Genomic DNA, 14,879 nt, shown 5'->3' with positions numbered 1-14,879 from the left:
TTAACAGAAAACCATGTGTAAGATTCTTTGATAATCCGAAATTTTTTGTTATTCTTTGTTTTGTTATATAAGCATAACAATTGGCTTCCTCAGCTGTGCAACACTGGGCTCATCAGGAAAGACATCAACACCAGCCTGACCTGCGTCTTTAACACATACACAGTTCAATAGATGTAATGATTGAGCATTACAACCAATTGCACCGGAGGCTTTGGAATCAATCAAAATTAATAATATCTGCAAAACGAATACATTGTATACAGCATCGTTGCTGGATATTTTCAGATTCCACGTAAAAAAAAAAAAAGGTTATCGTTAAAGAACAAGGACAAAAAGTTAAGTCAGATGCAGAGGCAACTTTACAAAAGTTGTGTTTAACATCCCCTGCAAGTTAATGTGACAAAACATCAAGTTTTTTATTTGAGCTGATAGCAGTTGTAAATGTGAAAACCTCAAAGATGAGCACAAATAAAGCAGCAGCTATGAATAAAGTCCTGAAGCTAAATTCTGAATGTAATTGAGTAATAATTCACTTTATTGAGCCGTTTTGTAAAAAACTAAAACTAATGCTCCCTCACCTGGACCTATTCACCAAGACTCTTACAAAAGAAAACTGAATTATTAACATTTCAAATGTATTCAAATTCAGGTTTGTGTTCATCTACACACATGCTTTCAATAGAATGACCAAATGATTAAAAACTTGAATTAAAAGAAATGTTCATATAAAACATTGGTTTAGTCCTGCAGTTCCACCTGTGATAACTGAATTCTGCCGCTCAGACACGTTAATTATCACTCTCTCTCTTGCTGTGGCTGCCCAGTCCATTCAGACCCTCACACTGCTTGCCCAACACGCCTTTGTAAACCTCAAAGCGGTGGTTCAAATCTTTCTGTGAGTGGATTTTATATTTGGTCCCCACGGCCCCGTCGGCAGAGGACGTCCCGTAGAAGACGCGACCTATCCGGGAGTGCACCAGCGCCATGGCGCACATGACACAAGGCTCCCGGGTCACGTACAGGTCATACCCGGTGCATATGTATGGCTGGGAGCTCGCCTCTGCACCCGCGGCGCTTTGACAGGTGTCCGCGGTTGGCGGAGTAAATCGGCAAGCAGGGTACCTGTCAAAGGAATAACATCCGCAGCCCTGGCTCTGAGCCACGAGGTCAATGCACACCATGACCGCATGGTGGAGGGGGTGGTCCCCTCTGCAGTCGTGGCCCACCGCGACGATTCTCTCCGTCGCTGGGTCGACCACCGCGGCCCCCACCGCCTCCATTCCCAACTCAGCCCCCGCTCTGGCAGCAGTCAAAGCAGCCGTCATGTACGCGTGCATCCTGGCTTTCTGGAGCGGACTGAAGAGCTCCCCTCTCAGGGCGACGGTCACCAGCTTGTCCTCGTGAAAGGAGGTGGGCCAGTGTTTGCTCGCCAGCTCAAACTGGGGTCGGGTCAAGGCGGGACGTGCGGGGACCTTGACCACAAAAGGTTCTCCCAGTCCGTCACGTCGAACGCCACCTGAGGGGAGCAGGGAGTCGATGCTCACCTCCTTCGGGTCTGGGGCGTCGCCGATGAGGCACACGAGGACTTCCAGAGGATGAGGACTGCCCTTCTCCCTGACCGCCCGCACCCTCTTGATGTGCTGAAGGCCGTTCAGCGGGTAGAGGCCGCTCAGCTCCCGGAGGAGTCGAGAAGTCTCTTTCTTGTCAACAATGGGGGCCGCAAATGCCTCGATCAGCTCGATGTCGTGGGACTGCCGATCTGACAGGACCGGATAAGCGACCCAGGAGTCGGCGTCGCACACAGACCCTTTCCAGCGTTTCGTCTGCGGCTCCATTGTTTTGGTGTTCTCCTGTGAAACATGATTTGGCACCAGAGTTAAAACAAAGTCAGTGCATCTTTCTGAACAGAGCACATGATGACAAAGCCTTTCAGTTGTTCTGGACAGAAACTAAGCCCGGTCTATACAATGCAACCGCTTTAGCCCAAAAGACCTCTGAGCTGCAGCTTGCTTTATTGTATCTCCTCAACAGAGATCAGCCGGCAAAACATGAACCATCCAGTTGTAACTTGAAAGATAATAGTGGACATGGAATAAATCCTTTAGCCCATTTTGTTTAATAAGAGAGGAGTTTTTTGGACATTATACTTGATTTATCACACTGGTAAAAATCTGAAATGAACCTCTTGTATGAGCCATGCTTGTATATATATCGGGCGCCATTAAATAAATGTATAGGTAAACAACGCATAGGCCAACACAAGGCACAACCAATGATGATTTTAGATCCATTTGATGTATTTAATGCAAGAAGTTGATGAATCAACAGAAATGCATTCCAGTTTTAACAATTTAAAAATGATTAGAGTCATTCATCAATTAAAAACACCAAGTTTAAAAGACACCATTCCTCTTCCGTAGATGTTTGGAACGTAGATCCCTTCAAAAAAACGAAACAATTGAAATTTGAAGTTGGTACCCTTTCTGTATTGTTGTCTTTGATAATGTCCAGAAAAGTTACAACAGCTGTAAGATCCCTTGAGGCAGCACAGATGTTTAACCAAGCTAGAAGTGATCAATTACGGGTGATCTCACACTTCACAGAGCAGCCTGGAGCAGACAAACGTAGCATGTAGTACCATAACTAACTATCAGGCCATCGTGCTGCCTTTCTTCATTTCCTCCCCAGGATAAGCTTCGTCTTCATAACTTTGGGCACATGTCGTACGGTCAGCGACACTCTGGTTCCTCGGGTCAGCGTCTCTCCCGGCGAGGCCCCGGCAGCAGACAGGTTCACCACCTTGTCCGTCAGCGGGTCCTGGGCGCAGGGCTGGATGCCGTGAAGGAGACGCTGGTACATTTCATCCTGGAGGATCAAGAGACTCCGAGGCTTGACCAGCAGGGACAAGAGAAAGCGGTTCTCCTCCGTCTGCGGTGCGTCGCCCTCCCGGACGCTGACGGGCGTGTAGAAGTCCAGGAGGGTGTGAGAGCCCAGGCTGATCGTGGTGACAGTAGGGTGGTACAGAGGACCGTCTTCATGAGGCATGATCCCTTCCCCTTCTTTGTACTCGTTCACCAACACGTGATTGGCCGTTTTCCCACTGAATGCACCAAGGGAGGAGATTTTCTCACAGTACGTCCGGAGCCAGTCGGGCATCTTTTCAGCCAGCATGCCTTTGGGGTGCGGTAACCCTCCCCAGTTCTGAAGCCGTCGGCCCGACAGCTGAGTCCATTTGGTTTTGGGAGACTTATACACCTGCTGCTGAAGATAAGTCTCCTCATCTTCCGATATGAAATCGGGGATGTAATACACTGTTGGTGGGGCATCCTTTACGACAAACTGCTTCAATTCCTCCAAAATACAGGCTGGGTGTTCCATGCCTCCTTTAGAAAAGTCAACATGAAATGCTTGTTAAAAACACCCAGGACAACAACAAAAAGGTGCTAATGCTAGCAAATCTCCCTGGTGGTGGCTAACAGGGAGGAAAGTGTAACGTTAACACTAATATGTTTGATAATTACTATACTACTAGAAAAACGGACTGAAAATCTACCAGAAGCCTCTCAGATATGTATTAATATGTGCAAGTCAGGTACAGGTTATCCAATTAACAGGTTTATAATAAAATATCAACCCCTCGCTAGCAGCAGGACGTCCATCATCAGCCACAGCAGTAATAGTACGATGTAATCCGAGGCATTTCCGTGTATGTTGATAGCATTAGCAGCAGTTAGCTCCCTCAAACCCTGCACATACCCTCTATGCCTACAATACAATAAGTACAGTACAGAGACGGCGTTAAACGTATTGCATGATACAAGTTAATGGACACATATGAAATGGGTGCTGGTTCGTTGTTCTACCGTTAAAAAGCCAGTCTGCGACGGAGAAACCCCGAATGGTAAAATCGCGTACAAAAGTAATGGTGCCTTTAAAGTTGTAGTGATTAGAAACCCTCTAGTGTTAAAAGCGATTCTACTCTCATCCAAATAAAGTGCTTTTGGTTTGGGCTTTTTAAAAATGAACCCTTAAATAGCTGGTTCATAGTGGTGATTCTCTATTAATCACTCAAGTCGTTGCTGCCTGATGATGCCGTGACATAAGATACATGTCAGTGATGTAATTGTAAATAAGTGTTATTTCAGCTACAGTGAATCAAAATGTTGCCTTTTACAAAACTGAGTGTTTCAGGAAATGTGTCAGCAACCCTGCCAACTTTACCAACAATGCACCACGTTGAGTTTTGGTTATTAGGGTTTGTTTTAGTCAGAGTTCCACATTTCTGGTAGCCATGAAGGCAGCACAGTCAAATTACCGATATAAACAGCGCCATGTTGGCAACACACAGCCCAGCGCCGCTACCGACCCAAACCTAAAATATGACATATTTTACATTGTAAGTGACACAAACTCAAATTTACCTCCTTCGACATCAAAATGTATACCGTTTGGTCAGCAAGCTCATCAGTCTCGACTCCATGCTTACATGCTTGTGCAGCTGACTAAAATGTCCCCCAAAATAGAGCTTCAAAACTTTGGACCCATGCTTTGTTTTCCAAACAGCTTCACAAATTCTTGGCTATTTAAAAGTATACGTTTGACAGGTGTAATCTGAATGTTTTGCCCGTATTTTTGCAAGTGTCTAGATGCCTGTACTTAATCTAAGGTCACAAACTTGCCGTACACGGAATTATTTACATGTTACGCAGCCACACGGCCTCAGAGCGAGTTATCGGTAAAGAAAGTCTACAGAGCATACTCGTGTTTTCTGCTCGGCACTCTACGGGCTTTGTGTGTTTTTTGGTTTGCCCTGAAACCTGATGTAATACCGTCGCCATATTAGTCTCCGTTTTTAAATTAACGCTATGGGTTTAAAATTCAATGAGAAATGAGGTGAGGTCACCCTCAGTCATTAGACTGTTTTAACTCACAGTTGACTAGCATACGGGCCGTGACCATGTTCCCTGCAAAAGTAAAATGTCTGCACAGGCTGCTACAGATTAAGCACACATTGTGGTGCTCTCCTTCACTTGGAAGAGCACCTTGCTCCAGACTGGTTTTGGGCATTGAGTCAAGCTGCGACGACACTGGAGCTGCTGTGCTGGACGAGACGGGTGAAATACTGGGAGAGTCTCTGCATTCACAGAAAGAGGTTCATCTGAGGTGGGTGACAGAGCTGTACTCGGTTAACAGGATCTTTGCTTTAGGGGTTTTGCTATTGACTTATCTCCTCCCCTCTTGAACGCTGCAGGACCGGTGGCATCATCCCCACAGTGGCACAGCAGCTCCACAGAGAACACATACAGCGTGTGGTCCAGGAGGCTTTGGAGAGGAGCGACGTGGACCCAAGCCGGCTCTCGGCCGTGGCCACCACCGTGAAGCCGGGCCTTGCCCTGAGCTTGGGCATCGGCCTCGAGTTCAGTCAGAAGTTTGTGAGACAGCACAACAAGCCCTTCATCCCCATCCATCACATGGAGGCCCACGCCCTGACCATCAGGATGCTGCAACCTGTTGCCTTCCCCTTCCTGGTCCTGCTCGTCTCTGGTGGTCACTCACTTCTCGCTGTGGCTCGAGGAGTCGACGACTTTCTGCTTTTGGGTCGTGCTCTGGATGAAGCTCCGGGGGATACGCTGGATAAAGTGAGGCCTTAACGCTAAGATATGGCGTGTTTGTTTGTGGCCATGATGTTGAATTTGTGATTATAATCAAAATAAATATTGTCTTCTGTGGATTCACAGGTGGCAAGACGTTTGTCTCTCATAAAACACTCACAGTGCTCCACACTAAGTGGAGGACAAGCTATAGAGCTTCTAGCAGAGGATGGCGACAGGACGAGGTTCCCTTTCAGGACACCTATGGGACAAACGTATGACTGCTGCTTTTCTTTCGCTGGACTACGGAATCAAGTTAACATGACGATAATGAAGAAAGAGGCAGAGGAAGGTATGAGGACACACAAGGTCTCGGAAACGACAGCTGTGACCCATGTACCAGTGATCAAATTCATGGCTGTTTTTCATTTGCACACCAGAAATGAGTGATGAGAAGCACAAAAAGAAAGACACTCTTAATAATGTTCATTCAATAACATGTGCTTGGCTGCTGTTGCTACTAACTCCTCAGTAATTGTCACAGGTGGACAGAAACGGTTGGGGAGCTTCACATCTAAATATATTAGATTAGTAACGTTTTTCCCCTCCATCTTTAGGTATAGAACAGGGGACACTGTTGTCATGTGTGAATGACATTGCAGCTTCTGTACAGCACACAGTTGCTTCTCATCTTGCAAAGCGAACACATCGCGCCATCTTGTTCTGTAAGGCAAATGGCCTGCTGTCATCAAACAGTCCCACTGTGGTGAGTTCATTAGTTCAGGTTGTATTTTATTTAATTCTTGCATATATATATATATATATATATATATATATATATATATATATATATATATAATATTTACAATTTTAAACCTACAGTATTTTCTAATCTAAGTAAGCTATAACACTTTCTTTTTTAATTGATCTTTCACATAAGTGGTCCTCATATAAATAAAAAAAAAACCTGAGAACCTCTGCTGTAATGAGCTTGGAGTTGAGAGCCACAGACAGGGTTAGGGGTATTGGAAAGTACTGAAAGATGGACATACACATCTAGAATAACACCAGCATCATCCTTTAATTAAGAAAAAAAACTGTGGATATAGATTCAAAGATTTCATCATTAACTTTTTTTTTTTTTGACAGGTGCTGTCTGGAGGAGTTGCAAGCAATCAGTATATCCGCAAGGCATTGACCATTATCACCGACGCAACAGGACTACGCCTGCTCTGTCCGCCGGCCAAATTCTGCACTGACAATGGAGTGATGATTGCATGGTGTGTATATTGATTTTCAGTTAATCTGATTGGCTGTAGAGTTTTGTCCGTCCGGGACAAACTTAGTTTTCTCTTTGTTAAACAGGAACGGGGTGGAGCGCCTGAGGGAAGGGAAAGGGATACTTCCTCCAGATGTGGATGTTTCCTATGAGCCAAAGTAAGTCAACACCGAACCAAAGTTTTAATTTGCAATCTCAGTGGAGAGTAATTGGAGATAGAAATGTTACCATTAGCTCACATAAATGTTGTATTCCAGAGCACGGCTGGGTGTTGACATGACAGCAGAGGTGAAGGCAGCAGCGATCCGGTTGCCGTCAGTCAGGATGAAGATCTCCAGATGACAGACTGTTGGTCCTATTTGTCACTCCGAGATTTTCATAGTTCAGAGTATATACTATGTTTATACTATATAATAAACATGTTTTTATACATCTCAATTGATTCATTTTGATTTGAATACTCATTACAAAACTACTGAATTTTTTTTAAAATTTTCTATGACTGGATTTTTAAATAATATATCCGTCATTCTTGTCATTACAAAAAATTAGTTCAGCATATTGTGAGCGGGTAACCAATAAATATGCCAAACTAATTATTTTGCATTGACAAGAATGACGGCAGCAACAATCTGAGGGCATGGAAGTGTTCACAATTTAAAATGTATAAAGATTTGTCTTCTTTTTTTTTTGCTGTATGCATGCACTTATATTTGATTATATGTTACACAGAAAACTTGAAAACTGAGGGCAGCCTACTTTTCAAGAAAGAAACAAGCATTCACTGTCTTTTGTATGTAAATCTAATCTGCCCTCGCTTATTGTTTCACCAAAGAAATCAGAACGTTTTATTGTCTCCTGTATCAAAGGAGAACTGTAGTTTTAATAATAAGAAAATAGATCTTAGGATAAACAGTTGAGATTGAGTAAACCCCATTAAATTATGTCAAACCACTGTACTCTACAGCAGATGCCATTTAATTCCCATTGAGGCTCATACTTGGTTGTTATTGGCTAAGCACCACCCTCTAGTGGTTAGTTTATGTAAATGCACCTCAGCACAGTGGAGAGGAATCGCGACAGTATTTGACCTGATGACACATCTAAATTATTTTCTTAAGGAACATATACATACACATATACAGAGAAAGTAATTTGCATGTCATACACATCATTTCAGATCAGAAAAACACCACACTAACACAGATTTGTCTTTTCAGGTCCTGTCCTGTTTCTAATCTTAGTAAAAAAGCCCATGAATGGTTTCAACCACTGAGAAAAATATAAATCACTTGTGGCACACTATATTTTTTCCACATGCACTATGGTTTATTTCTTGTGTTGCGAAAAACAATTATTCAACTGGATACAATGGTAGTGACTATTTAGACCACAGTAAGATGTACACAAAACTTGTAAACATGTCTGACAAACCACATTCAATCATCAAACTGGTCAAACACAGCCCACAAATTCTGGCTTGTTTGTATTGGACATCCTATCTGGGTAAGAGAAGAACAGACATCCATTCAACCAACCCAACTCTATGGATCCGTACACTGGTGTGATATAGCAGAGGAAACTCACAGGAAAGATGGGACCATTTCAGCTCCTTTCTCTTTTCCTGGTTAAATGATCCTCTCAAATCTCATAAGACAGTCACGTTACAGTTTCAAAGCCAACCATTCCACATCATTGTGCAACATTCTGGTTTCTTCTTTGTGCTGCAATGTTCATCGGGACACAAGACTTAAAAAATATATATATATATATATTTCAAATGCGAAATTTAGTGGCATTGGCATAAAGGTTTACACACGTGTTGGAGATGTTTTTGCATAGTTTAATACTTGGTATTACAAGTTAGTGGCTAGTTCGCTGGCTTAGAAAGATGTCTTAGTGGCTCCAAACACCTAAATGCAGCTACTGCCACTCTGCTTTTTAAAAGGAAAAATCCACCTCGGAACAGCTAGGGCTGATTCCTCTGCATTTCATGTTTTCATATCATTCTAGTGGACAACTGGTCAAACATGGAGAAAGTGGTGTCTCATTGTCATTTTTACTGCTCCAATATTTTCATAGGAAAAAAAAAAAAAAAAAAAAGAACATCTGCATAGTGAAAAACATCTGAGGGTGGATTTATTCCTTTACCTATTCATGTTTTCTCTCTAATTGATCAAAGTACATAATCTAAAAATAATTCCCAAGATCCACTACTTCCAACACTAGAGCTCATCGTGTTCATATATATTATACTCCTTGGCACTGATCAGTCCGTCGCTGTCCTGGTCACTCTTGCGGAATATATCAGCCATGATCTTCTCATAGAACGGGTCATCACGTGGCTTCCCAGATTTTTCATACTCCGCTTTCAAGTACGCTTTTACCTGTAAACAAAAAGCACTTCGTTGTTCACACTTTGGAATCAGTAACAGACAATTAATGTACTTTTTACAACAATGTTATTATATAATGAGCAACTGTTGTGCCTCACAAGCAACATATCATATTGGTGATAATTCAAACTGTAAATGGTATTGATAGCAGGTCATTCACGTCTTCTGTTAATGTGCTGTCAACAATTCAGATAACGTCAGGAGTTACGCTTCTTTACATTTGGTTATAATGATAATTAATGTAATTCTGGGAATGAGCAAACATTTTGGTCCCTTAAAAATGGGCTTCATTGGTGGTTTGCAGTACTAATATTGTCCTTTGTTTTGTTTTGACACTACTGTAAAGAATTACTGTGAGCAAATGCAGTAAATTAATTAAAGGTAAAAAAGGTCCTCTAAACCTCTGAACTAACATCAATCCTTGTATATTAAAGAAAATAAATTTAAAAATGTTTTAACAAGCAACATTTTTTAAATGATTTGTAACATTCTGACCTGGATAAAAACATCACTTTACCCAACTTTTAATGATGTACTAAATAAACATGCTCCCTGTAAAGAATTTTAGAATAAAACACCGTTCTTATCCTTACTTCTCCCCAAACACTTCCAAAGCCGCGAGAGACGCCGTTTGGAAGAAAGAGCAAAGTGACGATCATCTGCCTGACTGGTAACTGTCTCAGTAAGTTCAGGTGAGGTTTAAAGTCAACTGGTCGGTTTAAACCCTGACAAATCGAAGAGGGAAGATTATTTAGATCCTTCCCTCCTTTGCCTCACCATTGATTTAATTGCAGCACCTCTGGCTCACATTTCAAACTAATTTAAAATCAAAAAATCTGGAAATCTGCATAGGTTTTTGTATTACATGAAGGTGGTAGTGACTTAAATAACTAACCACCAATCTCAAAATGTTCCTGCTTATGAAAACCTTTGGAGTCTCGAGTAAATTCTCAAGTGAGACTGTTTCTAGAGTCAAGACAGACATTACAGCCAGAGCAGTCAGGATTTAGATCTAGTCACAGCACAGCAACAGCTGCAGTATATGTATTTAACAATATCATTGAAGCCTTGAACAATCATCAACAATGAGCTGCACTAGTCATACATCTATCAAGCAAACTGAAGGTCAAAATAAGATTTTAGTCTCGAAACATTTTTAATCTCTTCTGCTACTCTGTCTACACTTTATTATGTCAATATTGTATATATGCATGTTTCTTATTTTTAAGCCTCCAGGAAGAGGTCTGGGCTTTGAAGCAAATTTGACTTAGCGCTCAAATAAAGAGACTTCTCTAAATCAGCTGATTTTTCTTCTTCTTTTGAGGTGAATCACCTTACCAGTACAAACACTTGAATCCCCTATTTAAATCATTAGGTCCTAAAATGCACTAATAGCCAGATCCAGACGTATTTTCTACCTCCGCTCAGGTGAATGAGCCCAAAAACGAGGGCTGGGAGGCGGAGCTTCCCGAATGGATCCATGAATAACCGTCGGAAGATCCGGGTAAATTTATCTGAATTTTATAGTCAGAAGTCAAACTTTTTTTGTGCTTCTTGCACCACTAAGCAACTTAAATAGGAATGAACAGAGCCTCGCTTCCAACTCTGTATCCAGTTCTCTTTATACATCCATGCTCCCTTCTCCTTATAACCTCTTTTATCTGTATACCACAGTGTGCTGTGCTTCATCACCGGTGATACATTTCTCATCCTCCCTTGCATCTTACATGAAAAGGGTAGGATTTTCCTCCTTAACAAACAGAAGAGAACAGCTTTGTATGTTGTTCATTTACAAGACTGGCTGTAATGTCTGTCTTTTATGCCTCGTTACCTCTGCTCTCCGGTGACATTTGATTACAGTATCACAGGTATCACCCTGAATGGAAAACATGTACACACACAGCACAGGAAGAGTAACCGGTGTTTAAAAGAGGCCTAGCAGCTCATTTTTGCCCGGTGAGGGCCCCTTGCATGTTAATCCAACCGTGGTTATTGCCTTTTCTGTCTGAGCTACTTTTGCGATAATTACCAGCGTGTGAATTATGATTACCTCAGCCTTTGTGAGACTTCTGTCTCGATCAAGGTCCATCTGTCCGAAAGCCTCCATGCTGCGTGGTCCCCTGGAAACAGAGTAGACCTCCACCTCAAAGACCACCGTAGCATTGGGCGGCACAGGGTCTATTCCATCAGGAGGAAACAACAGCACGTCAAGATTCTAAAAGACCACAAGCAATAATAATGCCATAATCATGAAACATTAGTTACTGATCTTTTTCATGATGCCCTAATGCAGGGGTCTCCAACAAGAAGTTTGTGAGCTGCCAGTGGCTCGCTACCCGTTTCTGAGTGGCTTATTAAAAGAATATGTAGATTCAAAGTCACTTTAAACCCGTTTTAATTTCTATGCAATCAAATTCACAGACATCCCGCACGATCAGCCATCAATTAAACAAGTAACACTGTTATCAAGTGTGGTATTAGTCACATTACCACTAATATTACCAATACCATTAACTGACTTTGCTTCTTTCCCGGAGTCTTTGTGCTTTCTCGCCTCGCAGGTTTCTGTGGATCTTGGTCATATCTGGACCGTGGTCTTGCCTCCTGCCGTGGTCCTGCCTGACACTTACTTACTACTCTCTTAAATGAATAATTTGTCATATGCATTTAATGTGTTGTAACTCTGGTATGTTGTTCATTCTGTACACATGACATCTATCGCACTTCTGTCCATCCTGGGAGAGGGATCCCTCCTCTGTTGCTCTCCCTGAGGTTTCTTCCTGTTTTTCTCCCCGTTAAAGGGGTTTTTTGGGGGAGTTATTCCTGTTCCGATGTGAGGGTCCTGGGACAGAGGATGTTGTGTGTGTGTGTGTGTGTGTGTGTGTGTGTGTGTGTGTGTGTGTGTGTGTGTGTGTGTGTGTGTGTGTGTGTACAGATTGTATAGCCCTTTGAGGCAAATTTGTGATTTTGGGCAATACCAGATAGCACATCAGATTTGACAATGATTGCAGAAAATAGCCAGGCCACTGAAAGGCAAATATTATACTATTTTACATGAGGAATGGATAATAGAGTGTTTTTTCCACGAATGTGAACGACAAATGTCTGCTATTGGTGATGAACAACTTGGTGCTATGAGAAGCTCTCGGACAATTTAATTTAGTTAAACTAGCTGTCAGAGGAAAAGAAGGTTGGAGACCCCTGCTCCGCCGTGTAGGGTGGAGTTGTGAAGTCATTTCAGGAAGGATGGGAGTTGCGTTTTACTGTGTTTATCTGGTTATTGCTTCTACTACATAGTCAGACTTTGTGGTGAACTGAACAAAACAGCCTCTAACTACATAAATGAATTAATCTTAACGTAGTGCTGATTTGGCATCAAAAGCTAAAGTTATTACTAAAATGTAAAGGCCAATAAGCGATATGGCATTAATCCAGCAAGAAAAGACAAATAATGTCAGTAGAGCAACATGCAATTAAAGCTGTTCATCTTTACTGGTGTTCCCATGGCAGCTGAACAACAGGCGTTTTTAACTCTCAGCCCCGGAGAGCTTTACATGTATGTAAATGTGAAGCAGACTGATGCCGGGACAAGTAAAGCATGCACTCTTTAGCAAAGCATAATAGCCAAACAGTGAAATAAACGGATGAAACCTGAAATGCAGAACCCCAGGCTGTGCAACACGACAGTCAGACCACAGCATAGTGCATTTATGAACAACATGAAGAGGTTTGTAGGACATTGTAGTCAAAGGTGAAACACTTATCAGCTGTTAGTTTTCTGAAAGTGCTCCGATGCATGCAAGAAAGAGCGAGAAGAAGTAGAGACCTTTAAACCTTTGTGCATGCTGACAGTACATGCCGTGGGGGGGATGAGTAGCAAACACTGCGAGGGGATGTGATGCCCTTCCAACTAAAGTGCTGTGAAAGAACACAAGACAGCATGATGGCAGCTCCTCCAGCAGAGACAATACTAACATAGTAATCACTTTAAATGATTTATTGTTTTTAACTCATTAATCACATCATATGCATACTACTGCTGCCAATTTTCATCGAATTCCAATGTTCCCTCCGGCCACAGACATACATTCATTTCACTAAGACATTCAGTTGCAAACATAAAACTTGCTAGAAACAGGTGATCCATCAGCATGCGGACAAACACATTTTTGTTACACGTTTTAATTGCGTGGTAATGTAACCTTTTGGTACTTATTAACGTAATGTAATTTTTCTTTAAATCTATGGTTTAGCGTTGTATTGTTTGGTGACGCGAGGTAAAAAAGCAAACGCTGCGGTTTAGCCATGAGCAACGCAGAGGGTTTACGTTGCTCATCGCTAAACCTTGCAAAAATCCCTGTGTATTGCATTTACTTACCTTTGCCTGTTGCTCCAAAGGCCAGGCCAGGCGGAATAGTTATTTTTCGTTTCTCTCCAGGACACATGTCTTCCATCCCTTTATCGAGGCCCTTAATGACTTGTCCGACGCCCAGCACGAACCACTGAGGGTGCCCAGCTTTGTCTGATCGACTGAAGCAAACAGTAGAAAAAGAGACATCCTGTCAATCGATCAGCCTTTACATCTATACAATTCTTTGTTTTGGTTAAGGACTGCATTATTACAGTGTGTGTGTGTGTGTGTGTGTGTGTGGGGGGGGGGGGGGGGGGGGGGGGGGGGGGGAATTATATGTAAGGCTCAGCCCCCCTCCTTACCACAATTACTTTGTACTGTCCCTTATGACCACAGATCCAGGTGAGAACTGATGAAATTCTATACGCAGGTTTAACTACAACTCCCAGTGTTTAACCAACCCTACCTCCATTTAGGTCACACTGAAATAAGGGAATGCAATTTTACAAAACACATAAAAAGAAACCTTTGCAAAACATGCAATGTGAAACCTGTAGTGAAATACTGATCACTCCCTTCAGATATGAAAGCTACATAATAACAATATTATTAATGCTAATAATACATTAATAAAATGCCTGCCAATTTGCACGTGGACTTTGCCAGCCTCATTTGACTTGTAGAGATAATATCTATTAACTGCAGCTAACATTTTCTCAAACCACCAACCTGCAGTAGAACTGAGAACCATCTTGGGCGAGGAACCCATCGTAGTGGACGTTCATCAGATCTCCTCTTTTACTCTTTTGAGTGCACTGCTCGGGCTTGAACAGGACTTCAATCTGGACCTCGCCGTCCAGCTCAGCTGTTGTCGCCAAAACGCACCATAAACTGAGTTGTGAAGAAACTAAGAGGCACACTGTGCAGCTCACCAACCTCCACATCATGCCGCTGTCTGTGTATGCGTGGCAACTTCTGGTAGTGACGTTTGAACACACTGGAGGACGTGGAGAGCTGCTGCTATCGGGGTCTGTCTTGCCCTGAATTTGGACTGTCAGGGATTTCTGCCTCCTCCTTCCTTAGGCCCCACCTCCTTCACTATAATTGGCCCAAACTCTGGCCCTGGCCCTCCTTTAGCGATCGCTCATTGGACTACAGAACCTTGCTGTGGCTTGCAGCCTGACAGACTAAACTAAGAGCAACCGTAACACCCTTATTTCTCAATTGAATGCCAAACAACTATATATGATTATATATGAATA

At 42.5% G+C, this 14,879-nt stretch overlaps 4 protein-coding genes across 6 annotated transcripts; 1 reads left to right on the top strand and 3 right to left on the bottom strand.

Moving 5' to 3' along the window:
- Window positions 1-514: 514 nt before the first annotated feature.
- Window positions 515-4,487, bottom strand: adat3 (adenosine deaminase tRNA specific 3). Its single transcript, XM_068705094.1, has 2 exons — window positions 4,422-4,487; window positions 515-1,850 (listed from the first exon to the last, which is right to left on the bottom strand). Exons 1-2 carry the CDS (start codon window positions 4,431-4,433, stop codon window positions 789-791), a joined length of 1,074 nt encoding a protein of 357 aa, XP_068561195.1. The 5' UTR covers window positions 4,434-4,487; the 3' UTR covers window positions 515-788.
- Window positions 1,859-4,511, bottom strand: alkbh6 (alkB homolog 6). Of its 3 annotated transcripts, none has more exons than XM_068705097.1 (2): window positions 3,864-3,972; window positions 1,859-3,383 (listed from the first exon to the last, which is right to left on the bottom strand). In XM_068705097.1, the coding sequence occupies exon 2, from the start codon at window positions 3,376-3,378 to the stop codon at window positions 2,674-2,676; it is 705 nt and encodes a 234-aa protein (XP_068561198.1). In that variant the 5' UTR covers window positions 3,379-3,383; window positions 3,864-3,972; the 3' UTR covers window positions 1,859-2,673. The 3 variants fall into 3 exon arrangements, with proteins under 3 accessions (XP_068561198.1, XP_068561196.1, XP_068561197.1); XM_068705095.1 differs by lacking the exon at window positions 3,864-3,972 and adding an exon at window positions 3,635-3,853; XM_068705096.1 differs by lacking the exon at window positions 3,864-3,972 and adding an exon at window positions 4,422-4,511 and having other exon boundaries at window positions 2,306-3,383.
- A 198-nt stretch (window positions 4,512-4,709) lies between these two features.
- osgepl1 (O-sialoglycoprotein endopeptidase-like 1) lies at window positions 4,710-7,308 on the top strand. The gene is made up of 7 exons (XM_068705093.1): window positions 4,710-5,163; window positions 5,252-5,639; window positions 5,739-5,943; window positions 6,209-6,357; window positions 6,741-6,871; window positions 6,957-7,028; window positions 7,128-7,308. The coding sequence occupies exons 1-7, from the start codon at window positions 4,958-4,960 to the stop codon at window positions 7,210-7,212; spliced, it is 1,236 nt and encodes a 411-aa protein (XP_068561194.1). The 5' UTR covers window positions 4,710-4,957; the 3' UTR covers window positions 7,213-7,308.
- An 867-nt stretch (window positions 7,309-8,175) lies between these two features.
- On the bottom strand, window positions 8,176-14,610 carry fkbp7 (FKBP prolyl isomerase 7). Its single transcript, XM_068705092.1, has 4 exons — window positions 14,347-14,610; window positions 13,645-13,796; window positions 11,317-11,444; window positions 8,176-9,257 (listed from the first exon to the last, which is right to left on the bottom strand). The coding sequence occupies exons 1-4, from the start codon at window positions 14,562-14,564 to the stop codon at window positions 9,096-9,098; spliced, it is 660 nt and encodes a 219-aa protein (XP_068561193.1). The 5' UTR covers window positions 14,565-14,610; the 3' UTR covers window positions 8,176-9,095.
- Between the last annotated feature and the right edge of the window lie 269 nt (window positions 14,611-14,879).

This window comes from Cebidichthys violaceus, unplaced genomic scaffold, assembly GCF_023349555.1.
Source record: "Cebidichthys violaceus isolate CVI_PGR_0920_01 unplaced genomic scaffold, fCebVio1.0.p SCAF_11, whole genome shotgun sequence".
NCBI lineage: Eukaryota > Metazoa > Chordata > Actinopteri > Perciformes > Stichaeidae > Cebidichthys > Cebidichthys violaceus.
Note: the sequence above shows the minus strand (reverse complement) of the source record. Positions and strands in the feature narration are given on the sequence as shown.

Coding starts and splice junctions, on each gene's coding strand:
- alkbh6 (XM_068705095.1), bottom strand. CDS start 3,662: ATGATGGACGTCCTGCTGCTAGCGAGGG. Junction 3,384..3,634: donor CGTCCTGCTGCTAGCGAGGG/GTTGATATTTTA, acceptor ACTTTTCTAAAG/GAGGCATGGAACACCCAGCC.
- osgepl1 (XM_068705093.1), top strand. CDS start 4,958: ATGTTCCCTGCAAAAGTAAAATGTCTGCACAGGCTGCTACAGATTAAG. Junction 5,944..6,208: donor GAAGAAAGAGGCAGAGGAAG/GTATGAGGACAC, acceptor CTCCATCTTTAG/GTATAGAACAGGGGACACTG. Junction 6,358..6,740: donor CATCAAACAGTCCCACTGTG/GTGAGTTCATTA, acceptor TTTTTTTGACAG/GTGCTGTCTGGAGGAGTTGC.
- fkbp7 (XM_068705092.1), bottom strand. CDS start 14,564: ATGATGTGGAGGTTGGTGAGCTGCACAGTGTGCCTCTTAGTTTCTTCA. Junction 13,797..14,346: donor GGTTCTCAGTTCTACTGCAG/GTTGGTGGTTTG, acceptor TGTTTGCTTCAG/TCGATCAGACAAAGCTGGGC. Junction 11,445..13,644: donor CTTTGGAGCAACAGGCAAAG/GTAAGTAAATGC, acceptor CTGATGGAATAG/ACCCTGTGCCGCCCAATGCT.